Here is a 12,634-nt window from a genome sequence, read left to right as displayed (position 1 = left end):
TAATCGATTACTATTACAATGACTCTCGCTTGTATGGTATCTAATTTAATTACTTGAAAAGTAACTGGCTCTTGTTTCAAAAAGTAAGCGTTCCTGTTTTTTTTATTTCTCCAAACATTTCAAAAACGGCTTTCTTTTTTTTCTGTTTTGAAACTGTTTTTTTTTATTCTCCACGATTGGATTAGGATCGCCGAATTATATACTAAATTACTCCAAAAAAGTAATGGATTACAGTTAATTTGATTACTTGTAACGAGTACCTCACAAGTGTGACCATGGACGTTTACGAGTGCGGCTTCTGGGCGCCCGCCGCCATCTTGCTCTATGGTTAGATCACCGACCTCTATTGTAGTAAAGTAAATCGCAAATCGAAGCTTTTTTTTTTTTTTTTTGTCTTCCTGGAGTTGATTGGCATTACCGGCACCCATTGCGTGACAGACACCACCAAATGCGTGGGACTCCATGGGGAAGACGAGAAGCGAGTGCCGTTTTCCCCGCTTTTAAGCTGTTCTTGCGGCAATGAAACTTTTTGACTGCTTTTCGATGAGCTGGTTAAATAGCTTGTGCACAAACATAAAAAAATCGACAGCCCACACAGTTCTTTTTTTTATATATATAAACATATTTTTCGCGGTCAAGAGTGACTCCGCTGGGCGAAAACTGTAGTGCAGCTCAACGAGTCGAGAGTTAGCTAAAGTTACCGAGGAGTTGAGAACAGTTTCGATGAGTTGGGTTTAGCTGACGACAAGCTTTTGAAGGCTTTGCTACGCCGAATTCGCTCACTCCCGGAAAGCCGCGGCGAACGTGGAACTTTTTCGACGTTCATCAACTTCTGGGCTTTCCCGAGGACGGTCTCGTTGACGGCAGGTTCTTTTTGTTTACTCTACTACGAGAGCAACCTTGCCAGATCAGCCGTGGGCGCTCTGACTAGTTTGATTTTTTTTACGGGCCTTCGAACGCTCGACGAATGCCTATTCGATCTCCAAATACCCGATATAATGATCGCGCCACTTCATAAAATACTCGCCTTTGAACACCGCGTAGAAGCTTCAATATTCCTCCATTTTTCTGTGTGTTTCTTCCATAGACTATTGCCTGGTGTTAAGCAATGGCCGCCGGTTGTGCCACCGACGTGTTCCCGATCCGCGATCCGACCTACTGCAATAAAGATCAGTGGGGTAAATCGTCTGGTAGTTAAGCATTACTGAAGCGTATCCACGGTTTCCAGACTGGCGCCCAATCAAAGCGTTTTCCTATCGAAGCGCGGCTGCTTTCAAACCTCGATACAGGAGGAGAAGAAAAATGTACTCGTAATTTATATTTATATTCTAGCTACTTATTCGTGTAACCACGGCGCAGATTTTGGGGCGATCATTAGGACGCAGCACTAGCTTTTTTGCGTGCTCAAAGAAGGTTGCTGCCTGGATCCACAGCCACCCCTTTTGTTCGTCCTTCCCGATACTTCGTGCAGTTTCCTTCGTGCTGACTGGCGGTCATGTTGGCGCATGATGGAACCACTGAGAATCCGGCCGGCAACCTTCTCCGGGGAGGACATTCGAAAGCTTGTGCCAACTTGTGATAATTGCCTAAATCTGCGCGGTGATTGTGTAGAGAAGTGGCTATAGAGTATGGATATAAATTTAGCGCATCTGAAGGTGTTTTTTTTTTTTTTTTTGTCTTTTTGTCGTTTTTGCTTTAAAGGCAGGGTATTCATAAAGCAACCCTCGGGGATTTTGTGTTCGTGGCACGTGGCACGTTGACGTACATCGTGACGTCACGTGAAATTGTGACGTCGTGACACGTGACGCTGTGAGAGCTTTACATTCTTGTCAAAACTTTGTCAATGTGCCCTTAAGTAGCCTCCTTACTGTACCCACAAAAGGTGGTATCGTAAAAATGCAATGCATACTTTATCGGAGGTTGAAACACAAACAGTCTCACCCAGAAAACTGTCGACGGGTACGGTGAACAGCCGAACCTTCCGGTCGCCACGTCCGCTAGGAGTCCGAGAGGTCGTCGGTGGTGCCTCTCCATCCGTCGGGCTCTTCGGTGACGCGCCTCGGCGTCGTGCGGTTGGTCGCGTCGTGGCCGCCCTGGGTGCTTCGTCGGATCTTCGCGAGGTAGGCGAGTTCGGCCGACGTCATGTACGAGACGAAGACGACCACGAGCAGTGCGACCGCTCCCACGAACATGCCCACCTGGGAAAGGGAAAAAGCGTGGCGAGTGTTTTTTTTTTTTTTTTTAGATGCGTAGCGTTTCCATGGACGCCTCTTGGCGCTTTCGCGTCTGGGGCGGGGGTATTGAGTATAACGGCCATATTTGAGTGCACCGTTCACGGGGCGTGCTCAGAGAACGAGCTCGCACTTGTAGGCTCTCAAGACCGGCGAGCTCGATAGTGTGGAATCATAGCCTCCTATATACTGACAAAGCCCGGCAGATCGCCACGAGAAGCGGCCGCCGAAGTGGAAAAAGGTGGAGCGGCAAACAACGGATGAGGGGAGAGCCACGTGACTGGCGCCCCGCTGCGGCGAGATGCCGAAACACACTTCTCCCGAGCGAACAAGTGCGTGTTTCGGGTCGTCGCCGCTGCAAAAGCTGTGCGCTGACGTCCAGGTTCCCCGAGAAATGGCTCTTTGATGCTCTGTGCTACCAGAGCCTCGCACTCCAAACCTGCAACCGCGGGCACTGTATGGCTCCTGGGTTCGGACTGCCGGGCGATGCGAAAAATAAGCCTTTGCGAGCACTCGTTCCTTACCGTTTACTCCGTTTCTCTTTAAACAAAACCGTTCGTCCGGCACCGTCTGCTCACGTTTCGTTATAGGGCGCGGGAGTTTACGTCTGCTTGTGTTGAGAGGGTCCCCGAAACACCCGTGCTTCGAGTGAACCGGTCAAAGAAGTACAGTGCCCCTCAAACGTAACGCCGCCACTCGGTTACACTCGGTTACGCAAATATCGATCTATTGCATGCTACCCAAAGATAAATTGGTCGCTGCAGCTGCTCGAATACCTTCCCCTGGTTGGGTTCTTATCGGGGACGCGAATGTTCACCAAGTAGTTCGACCACTAGGTTCAGGAATAGCTCAGCAAGTAAATAAACCGAACGATCTAGTGGCGGCGTTAAGTTTGAGGGGCACTGTACATTTGCACGCGATATTGGAATGGATCGTGGATGGTCCGGTGCCTTGGAACGTGCAAGGTTAAGAAGGCGGTGCTCTGTGAACCAGCGTCTTTAGCTTGATAGACCGCGATTCGACGGAGCCGATCACGCAGCAATTTAAGTGAATCGTCACGGTTTTCATCGGCTTTTTAGTGCGTTTGCCGTCACCCACAACATATCACGCATGCGGGGTAAATGCGCCATGATTCTGAGCTTTTTTTTTTTTTCTGTACGTGATCGGTTGGCTTGGCCCAGATTGTGGCGCCAGTTTGCGGTGGAACAAAACGGGACAATGGGTGAGACCCGGGTGGTTCGAGCCCCGCGAGTTGTTTTACCACGATGACGGTCTTGCGCTTCTCGGAGGCGTCCATGGCTTCGGGCCCTGGCGACTCCGGGGTGTCCGGCACGGCCGCGGGGGTGGTGGGCACTGGGCAGACGCCGCTTGTCCTGTTCGCTTCTCTCTTGGTCATGGTCTCTTGGTCGAGGCGTTCGAATTTGGGACGGTTCGCTTTCTTCTTCTCTTTTGTTTGTCTGGTTCGTTTCACCAGCGTGAAAGAAAAAAAAAATTGTCTGCCGATTATATTTTGTTTTACGAATGTGTACGCGTGCAGACAAGGGGACAGGCGCGTGAAGCGATGATGTTTTATTTGCGGGATACCTCGCGAATAGGAAGTATTCACTGGGCGCCATATTTGTGGGTGCTGTTTAGAGCGCATGCTCAGAACGAGCTCACATCAACAGGCTGCTAAGACCGGCACTCTCGATGATGCGGAATGCACGTTGCAAAAGAAGTGTGGAAGCTCGCCATCAGCAGGCGCTCAGAATTCGCGCACACAGCTATGGCCGCCAGTGAATACTCCAGGGCCACGCGCTCGCACCCGGGCATTTGTCGGCACTGCAGATGTTTGTGAGATGAAGTCGGCTTTTGTTTGTAAGCCTACAGAATCTTTTCTTCTTCTTTTTTTTTTTTTGGCGTGCTGCGCCATGACGGTAGAGAAATATTACAAAAAAAATATCCGTCTTACAAATCTTTGCGGAGAAGGCAAAGGCATGGGCACGAGCGCGTGACTTTGGAAAGTGGCACAAGTTCGTGTACAATGAAAGAACACTGCTGAGCTAGGCTCACGGGCCTACGCCTCTGTCTTTACTGCACGCATACGTTCATGCGTACGCGAAGCGTGCGTATGAACGTTGCCTTGACAGGCTTGCGATTGCATGTGCTTGCTCGCGCGTGCAGAGACATGGCGGCGGCCAGGTGCCCTGCTTGCAGTCATCTACAGACGCTTTGCCGCAGCTGTGCATGGGCGCCGCCATAACTGACCTTCAGTTTTTGTTTCTTCATATTACATTTACTTCACTTCATCATAACCACAGCAGGGCAAGTTATTGATATATTAGATTGCACTGCGTCCTTCTCCACAGTCTTGGCCTCTTTGGAGGCTTGTCAACGCTCGCTTCAGTGGCTCGGCATATGGAAGAGACAAGAGAAGGTCAGCAATGGCGGCTGTAATTTTGCGCGTGTGTAAAGCGTCTATATGTGCCAAGAAACTGAGGGGGAGAAGGAGGAAAAAGAGCGCGGAGGAGACGTCCGAGAACGCCGAGGTCTGATTCGAGGGATTAGTAGGTATAGGTAAAGCTAGTGAGTGGCTTTTGTTTCCACTGCAGTCGTGGAACGCGTTTGAATGCGAGAGCCAGATTTCGGACGCCAGGGTACCGCGTTCTAACGTGACGGACGAGTGCGACAAAGGCTGCTTTTGTCTCCATTGGACCGCCCATAAACCGACCAGTCTTGATCTAGCCTCTTCCTCCCGTTCCAACCTCTCCTTCCAGCAAGATTTAATGCCTTTGCGGTTTTGTTTTTCTTTTTTTTTGTGTGTGATTAGGCTTTTTTGTGTGCTGTAGGTTTGTTTGATAACATTGATGACCACATATATTTTACTTCTTTTTTTACAGGAATGCCTTTTGGACTTGCACTGCGGCAAAAAGCGGGGTAAGTTTCGTCGTTTTGTACGTTGTTGTTGTTTTCTTTTTTGCTCGCTCTACAGTTACAATTATGCTTAACTGGTACAAACGTTAACCCTATATTCTAAACACTTTTTGGGGAGCTTTTTTTTTTTTTTTAGCGTTCCTACGCGCTCTTTTGCGCTGCAGTCACTGTCCGCCTGAGAAACGTGGGGGCGTGACGTAGTATTATGTTAAATTGCTTCCTGAATCGTTTTGGTGAGTTTTGATTGGCTAATGCTGCAATCTTATTGGCCGCGGAGCGGTAATGGGATGCTTCGAGCTGCCCTCATCCCCCGTTTGTAAAGTTGTCGGTGACCATCGACCAACGCACTATTGACAAACAAGTCCGCGTTTTTTTATTTTGTTTTTTCTTTTTGCTTACAGCGGCAAAGGGGGAAAAATACAAAAAACTCAGGTGCAGATATTTCGTTTCAGGCGAAGCATCTGCGCCAACAGGTGTGAGAGGTCAGAGAGTTGAGTTGCGATTATACTGTGGGATGATTTGTCTTTATGTCCCATTACTCCCGCGCTCCGATCTTCGTTTCGCCTAAGCATGCCCGCGTGCTCTCGTTTATTGGATATTTACCGCGTTAAAATTGGCTCCCGTGTGCTTCGATTAAGCGTGGGTGGGACTCTTATAGTCCGCTCGCAACGCCCGAAAAGCCGACCGTTATATATAATAACTCCGTCTCTCAAATGTCTGCAGTGAAGAGAAATGCCTATAGCTCAGAAGAAGAGGCTTTCGTCCGTGTGAGAACTTGGTGCATGTGGGAGGCACTTCTTTTCAAAGCCACAGCGCTCGTGCCCGTGTCCTTTATGTCTGCACTGCGGATGTTTGTGAGATGGGGGGTGCCCGCTCGTCGCAAAAGCGTTGCGTCGTGGCCCGGTGGAACGCCCAAGGGCAGCAAAGGGAGCCTGTCGAGGACAGGTGTGTCGGACGTGTGTGTGAACGGTGTTTGTTACTGGTTCGGTGTTTTTGATGGTCATGTTTTGTGACGCAGGGGTGGAACGGCTGCGCCATTTGCGCCATTTCGCGCCAGACGCATTTGTCTGCGCCATCCTGCGCCATTTCGCGGAAACTGCGCCACAGCCAATACCTTGCGCCATTGTGCACCAAATCGCACAACGTGCGCCAAAAAAAAAGTATTTTGTCTTGGTTTCGGTTTCTATCGACTCGATTGGCAACGATTAGCGCGTTTAGCTTCGCCGGCCTTGCAATCCTTTGTTCTGTTTATTCTCCCTGTGTATCCCCAGTCGGAAGCGCGCAAAATAAACTCGGGGATCGGATTCGAAGTGTTACACCTGCGACTGGATTGTTATTCTTCAACCGTAAGCGGTTAAGCAAGTCGGCCGAGGTGAGGTCGAGTCGTTAAGCGTCAGATTGCCTGGGGCTCTGCGGCCCGGGATGCGTACGTCAGCCAGTTGAAAACAAATGAGCAGAAGATTCCTTTTAGTACTTCATCGTTAGAAGTTGGAACCGCATTCCCGCAAGATAAATTGTGATTTGATAGAACTGAAACGCGGTCCGATCCGATACCTTGCCGGCCAGCAGCTCTAAAGCGAGTGGTAGATCTGCTCCTGCTTATCGCTTTGAATACAATAACTCCGTTAATTGTAGTCTGCTGCTTCGGTATTCAGTTGCACAATAGGATAAACTCGAAATTTGTTTCCCTGTTCCTCCACGCAACTGCACGTCCGTTGCTTTCGCACGTCAAGAGGTTCGCACATATAATTACTATGTCGAGCACGTGTGGGTTGTGCGATAAGCAGTGCTGATTTGCATTTTGAGCAGCTGAAAGCCACTCAGAGAATATCAAAAACACCATCTTCAGAAACATGTGGTACTTGCTTTTTGGTTCTCATTAAGGCTCACAAAGTTTCAAGTTTTCGCATCTGTTACACTGTTATCCCATTTACCTAGGTCCCTAACCACTCATGTTCATCTGTACTGCTAAGCAGAATTGAAATTGCTCCCGTGCTCGTCTAAGACACAAAATGAAGTGCAATGAAAACTGATCTGGGCTGCTCCTAGCATGCTCCAGAAGGTAGTTTTAGCTGCTCCCAACCTGCTCCAAAACAGCGGTTTCAGCTGCTCCCGTGGCTGCTCCCAAATACATTTCATGAGTTCCACCCCTGGTGACGTCACACTGGTGATACGAAACGCCGTCTGCTGCAGATGTGTTCGAAGCGTGCGTATGTGTTCGAAGCTAAGCATACTTGGGACATTTCTGAGCCGTATCTGCGGATAAATCTGTCCTCATATCTGCAGAGAAACTCCGCGTCTCGTGTACAATGTGTGAGGAAGGACACTCAAATGCCTTTTCCTTGTCTTTTTTTTCTTTTTTCTAGGAGCTTGTTTTTGGTGGAACGTTGTTTGCTTGTTAAGCTTTAATCGATAAAAAAAAATTACCTGCTCTAGAAGCCAAGACGTCCCCCGGTAATTCGCAGCAATGGAAATACTCTGGCACTGTTTTCTCTTTTGGGCGGCGGGGCAATCCGGCATCGTCAGGTCTCCCACCACCGCCTCCGTAGAATTTGACCGATGAAAATAGTTATATCGCGTGGAGATTCCGAACGTTATTGCTATTTTTTTTATTGCGCGTTGTGTTTTATGATGAAAAGAAGGAAAAAAACGTAAAATCTTAAGGCGTAGGAGACTTAATACATCGATTATTGTTTGATTTGTTTGACAAACTCCGACGGCGCCTCCTGGTGTCTGCTCCAAGGAGTAGAAAGAGGGACGTGTCACGATCTTTGATTAGATTTTTAATAGGAAAATCGTCCGCCCATAAGTGTAACTTCGATATATTTTTTTTTAATGTTAGAGTTTGTAGATTGATTTATCACCATAAACAGATGATCTCAGTGTCTACTTCAGTGTCCCTTTAAGGTCAGAGTTGTCGTAGGAATATGTATTAAATGGAAGGTGGAATCCTAGAGGGACTACGACGTACTGTTCAGCCGTTGGCAAAATAAGGTATCTTCATATTTCTGCTATGTTTCATATTTCACGTTGAATCTTCGGTGTAATTTAAATCTACTAACAATAACCCAACTGTTCGCGTTGCTCCAGAATAACTCTTGAACGAATGTGTAAGGAATAGGCGCTTGTTAGGTATGTTGATCGGTTGCTTTATTGGAATGCAGTATGGGTAACCGGAACTCGTCTATCATGCGATCGCGTGCATCGCCAACATTCCGTAAAATTGCATCATCCTTCGCTCTATTTTTGTGCATTTTTTCCTCCGAGATTCAGACTTTTAATTCCAATTAGCCATGCGAATTTCGGGCTCGGATAACAATTTTCGCAAGGTCGAGTGTTTTTTTTTTTTTTTTTTTTTCGTATTCAGATTATTGACGTTAAGCTCGTAGATAAACGACAATGAAAGCCGTATACCTCGTATTGATCCCCGCGAGGGTACCTAACAATGGGAGAGGACCCCCCAAAACAGCAGCATATAAACTAGCTGCCTAGCGTTAACAGTTTCTCCCGCAGTGCGGGAGTTCTTCGTTAATCTTCACGTCGGCGCCGCCGCCGCCATCTTGGCCCACCAAAAAGGCCGCGTCTGCGGTGGCGAAGCCGAAGCGGAGGAGGGGGGAGGGACTCGGAGTTGGCGATTAGTTCTGGCGGATTACCGCTTAATCCTGTCTCTGAACCCCTCGTTCCTCCCTCGCGCCCGCGCGCGAGAGGGAGTTGTGTTTGCGGAGGCTTCCCTAGATGGCGCTTCCTGCGGGGGTGTGCCCTGCTGTTGCTTTTAGCCCGATTGACGCGGTGGCACGCGCTTTACTTAGGCCTAATCCCCTCCCGGCCGCCGGCTTTTCGCGGAGCTAATTTATTCATTAGAGTGACGAGGGTACGGATTGAGCACCGCGCGGTTCGCGGTGATGGTAAGGGAGAAGCTTATCCTCCGCTTTCGGACTGTTTATCAATTTCGGGAAAGGGGGGAGGGTTTGACGCCGCCGAAAATGAGGCTGGGGGTGCGTTTTAAATGAGGCGGTGGCGGTTATGCTGATTCTCGGGTTGTTAGAGCTTGACTGCTGTCGATGGCGATGGGATGCTTTCTTTTCACGTTCTGTGTTTTTCGAGATGTGTTCAACCTATAGTGGACGCCGGCCGTGCCCTAGTTCGTAGCTTTTTTTTTTCGGTTATGAAGTAAAGGACGCTCGAGTCAACGGTGGTGCGGGCTGCGCCAGTGCGTGTTGGGTGTATGTGTGTCTGTTGTTGTGTGCAATAGTCACTCACGCCTTAAGAAGGCGCGCTGAGCTTGACTTTATTATGTTCACACCTCACGTTTTAGTGATTTTCTTCTTGAGCGTTTTTGTTTGGCTAATACCGCGCCCTCGTTGAGTGCGACTTTAGCCAATCAACTGCCAGTGTCTAGACAGGACAGTGTGACAGTCAGACTGTTGTGACTAGACACTGTGACTTGAGACGCAGATTTCGGGTGGACGTTTTTCGGTGTAACGTGACCTTTTGTAGAGTTCAAAAGTATGGAAATCATATTCATTATTTCACAAGCTCTATCACCACGCATCGCTTCACGACGATTTTTTTTAAAACACCCATTATTTTTCCACGTCGCGATCATTCATTCAAAATAGCGCGCATCACATGCCACTCATCTAGTTACGCACGATCATTCATACCACGGACCTTAATCGACTGGATTAACCTGCCGGCTCACAATGCAACTGAACTAGATATGTCTAACTTTCAGGAGCTCGTGCGTAGTTATACTAATACTTAGGTTCTTTTTTATTCCTCGTTCTCATATCGTCTGCATAATTTTTGTCTTCTATCTGCGTACTACATATTTGCTTGCCCCCCCCCCCCCCCCCCCCCCCGTGTATTACCCTCATACATTGGGCCTTGAGGGGTATTTGAATAAATAAATAAAACTAAATATGGTTTTGTTTGACGTTGACGTTTTCAATCGTGATTACATACAACTTCCTTGTTTGTTTGTTATTTTGTATGTGTTTATAGTGTTTTTGTTTTACTGGTACTTTACTATGTTTGACCTTTCGGGGCATTTTTTTTTTCAAAGAAGTTCGTTCACCTACTTGTTTCCTTGCTGCTGTTTCTGTCTTTTTGTACTGCTGCTAATAGTTGCAATGATGTGATATCTCCAGATGGGTAGTTCAGATGAGGAAATACAACTAGGACTAACTTGTCATGGGAAAATGATTCAACAAGAACAGCCCATGAACAAATTATGTGTGTCCGCTCCGCGTACTTTTTTTTTTTTTTTTTTTATTCTCCGAAGGAATTTTGTATAGAGGACTAATTTGCATAAATTTGACCTAGTAATGCTAGTCTTAGATCTTTTCTAGGCATTCGTCTTTTGACATTAACGTAAAAGGTGGATAATTGATATGACATCAGGGCACCCGCATTCAATGGTATATTAGTAATTAGCCCAGACTGCGCGAAAAGGTCAATTTTTTGGGAAACCAAGCTCATTTCTAATAGTGAAGGGTGTGGATTACTCCGAAAATCAGCGCCGATGACATTTCATCGTCCAGCTCGGTTTGTAGTAGAATCATTTTCAGGAGCGGTAATACAGAAAGATTGCTTGTTTTCATAAGTAATTCTGACGGTTATTAAATTTATACAAAACGCGCGCAGTATTTGTATTATGTTCTAAGTGTTTACGTTGCGCGCTTAGACTGCTGGTTGGCTTCCCCGCACTAATGGTACGTTTGCGGTGGTGCACGCTTTACAGGGGGTGTTGTCTTTGTTGGTTTCTTCTTTGGTGGTTGTGTAATATGAAAGTGCCCTGCAACATTGTCGAATTTTATCGCTTGCTGTAGGCGGTATCTCGTTTGCAAATTTTTTGTGTTGTTATTGTTGTTTGTACAAATTTTATGCCGATTAGTGACCCTTGATTCAGTACTCCCTCGTTTTTGTTTTACGTTGTATAAAAAAAAGGCACTTTTTTTTGTGTGTGCACCTTATTAACGTGTATCTGTAATTATCGTAGCTTTCCAGGCTATAGTAGTCATCTGATTTTAATAAATGCTCGAGGCGTAACACAAAAATTTCTGGAGACAAATAATTGTGATCTCTATACACGACGCATCAATCGTTGGACTCTCGTCCTCTTAACGGCGGCATTGAATGTGCATAGTTTGGTGTGTTCTCGAGTTGTTAATAAGGTAATAAAATCTACGGCGAAAAAAAATAAAGTAGTTTAAAACCAGTCTTTTTTTACGGAAAGGTTCGCTTCGCTCATCGTGGTGTTCGCGTCGAAACGCTGTTACTTTCTTTAATATTTTTTGCTCGGACCTTTTAGTTTATTGTTGTTGTTGTTGTTGTTTTTTTTTTTTTTCAGCGGGTGAAAGAGAAGGAGGAGGAATAAGAAGTAAAGAGGGAAGGGTGTGGGGGGACTTCAAGTGGAGACGCGTGTGTGGGACGGGGCGACGTGGATATCGGAGCGAGATATGGTCCGGACATCCGCCTGATCCCCCGGATCACCTGAACGCTGCGTCGCGCGCTCGAAAGCTCCCATTTAATACCGTGTTCGCCGATCCCGTCCGCATTACTTATATTTTTCCTTATCCGAAAAGTAAAAACAAAACAAAAAGAAGGGGAAAAAAACGGCCTCAAGTCACGCGACGTCAGTTTACTCGCTAAATTTAGCGGGGAAATTGACAACAGGGTGTTGGGTCGCCGTGTAACGTTACCCGGCATCACGTGACGTCATGTGACTAATTCTTTTTGCTCTTAATTTAGGGAAGAAATTCACGGACGGTCGAATAGACGGACCGGCGGGTTATGTGCCGGTAACTTTCTTGGTCGCCACACGCTGAGTGTTGGCTAAAAGCAGGGGACGCGTGCCGAGTTGCGGACATTGCCGTGTTTTGCGGCGATTTGACACTAGCCACTACCCGAATGCTTGCAGGGGCATTGATTGCCATGAGCCCAAGTGCTCTCGCAGTGATCTTTCGTCGTTAGGGGGAGAAGAGCGGACGCTGGAGAGGGGGTTGCCTCCTCTCTAACGCTCGCTCTGCTAAAGTGGAAACAGGTGGGAGGAGCTTCCATTTCACTCTTAACCTGTCGCCGACATTAGGGTATGTGGGTAGCACTAGCACCAGTAAACTTGCGCAAATCGAGATACGTTCTAACCGAATGATTGTTGCACAGCCCCTTTAGCTTTTAAGGGTGCTTTGCTCATGGGGCGGGTTTGCAAAACTCGAATGTATTTTGCAGGAAGTTTCACCTTTACAGCGGTGATGAAAACGCTCGCGCGTGGCTACAACCAGTAAATAGAACATCGCTACTCCTGTCGTCCCCAGCGTCCTGGTAGGCGCCGCCATTGTGGCGCCTAATTAGCGATCGTTACGGTTAAAGAGACTTCCTGATTTTTGGCCACGCAGCTCGTCTGATATCGTTTCGCTCTCTCGCGTTCCTGGAGGACGAAAAAAAAAAAGCGTCAAATGAATGCTTCGGACAAGTGTGGCAAACGCTAT

The 12,634-nt window shown here is 47.4% G+C and overlaps 1 protein-coding gene across 1 annotated transcript in view; it reads left to right on the top strand.

Moving 5' to 3' along the window:
- LOC8036132 (S phase cyclin A-associated protein in the endoplasmic reticulum) overlaps window positions 1-12,634 on the top strand; it is a 126,068-nt gene that overhangs the window by 98,751 nt on the left and 14,683 nt on the right. The window contains exon 27 of the mRNA XM_042288939.1: window positions 5,111-5,147. Coding sequence (XP_042144873.1) covers window positions 5,111-5,147 — 37 coding nt within the window. The remainder of the gene's footprint in view (window positions 1-5,110; window positions 5,148-12,634) is intronic.

This window comes from Ixodes scapularis, unplaced genomic scaffold, assembly GCF_016920785.2.
Source record: "Ixodes scapularis isolate PalLabHiFi unplaced genomic scaffold, ASM1692078v2 PGA_scaffold11__112_contigs__length_91849675, whole genome shotgun sequence".
In the NCBI taxonomy this organism is placed as follows: domain Eukaryota; kingdom Metazoa; phylum Arthropoda; class Arachnida; order Ixodida; family Ixodidae; genus Ixodes; species Ixodes scapularis.
Note: the sequence above shows the minus strand (reverse complement) of the source record. Positions and strands in the feature narration are given on the sequence as shown.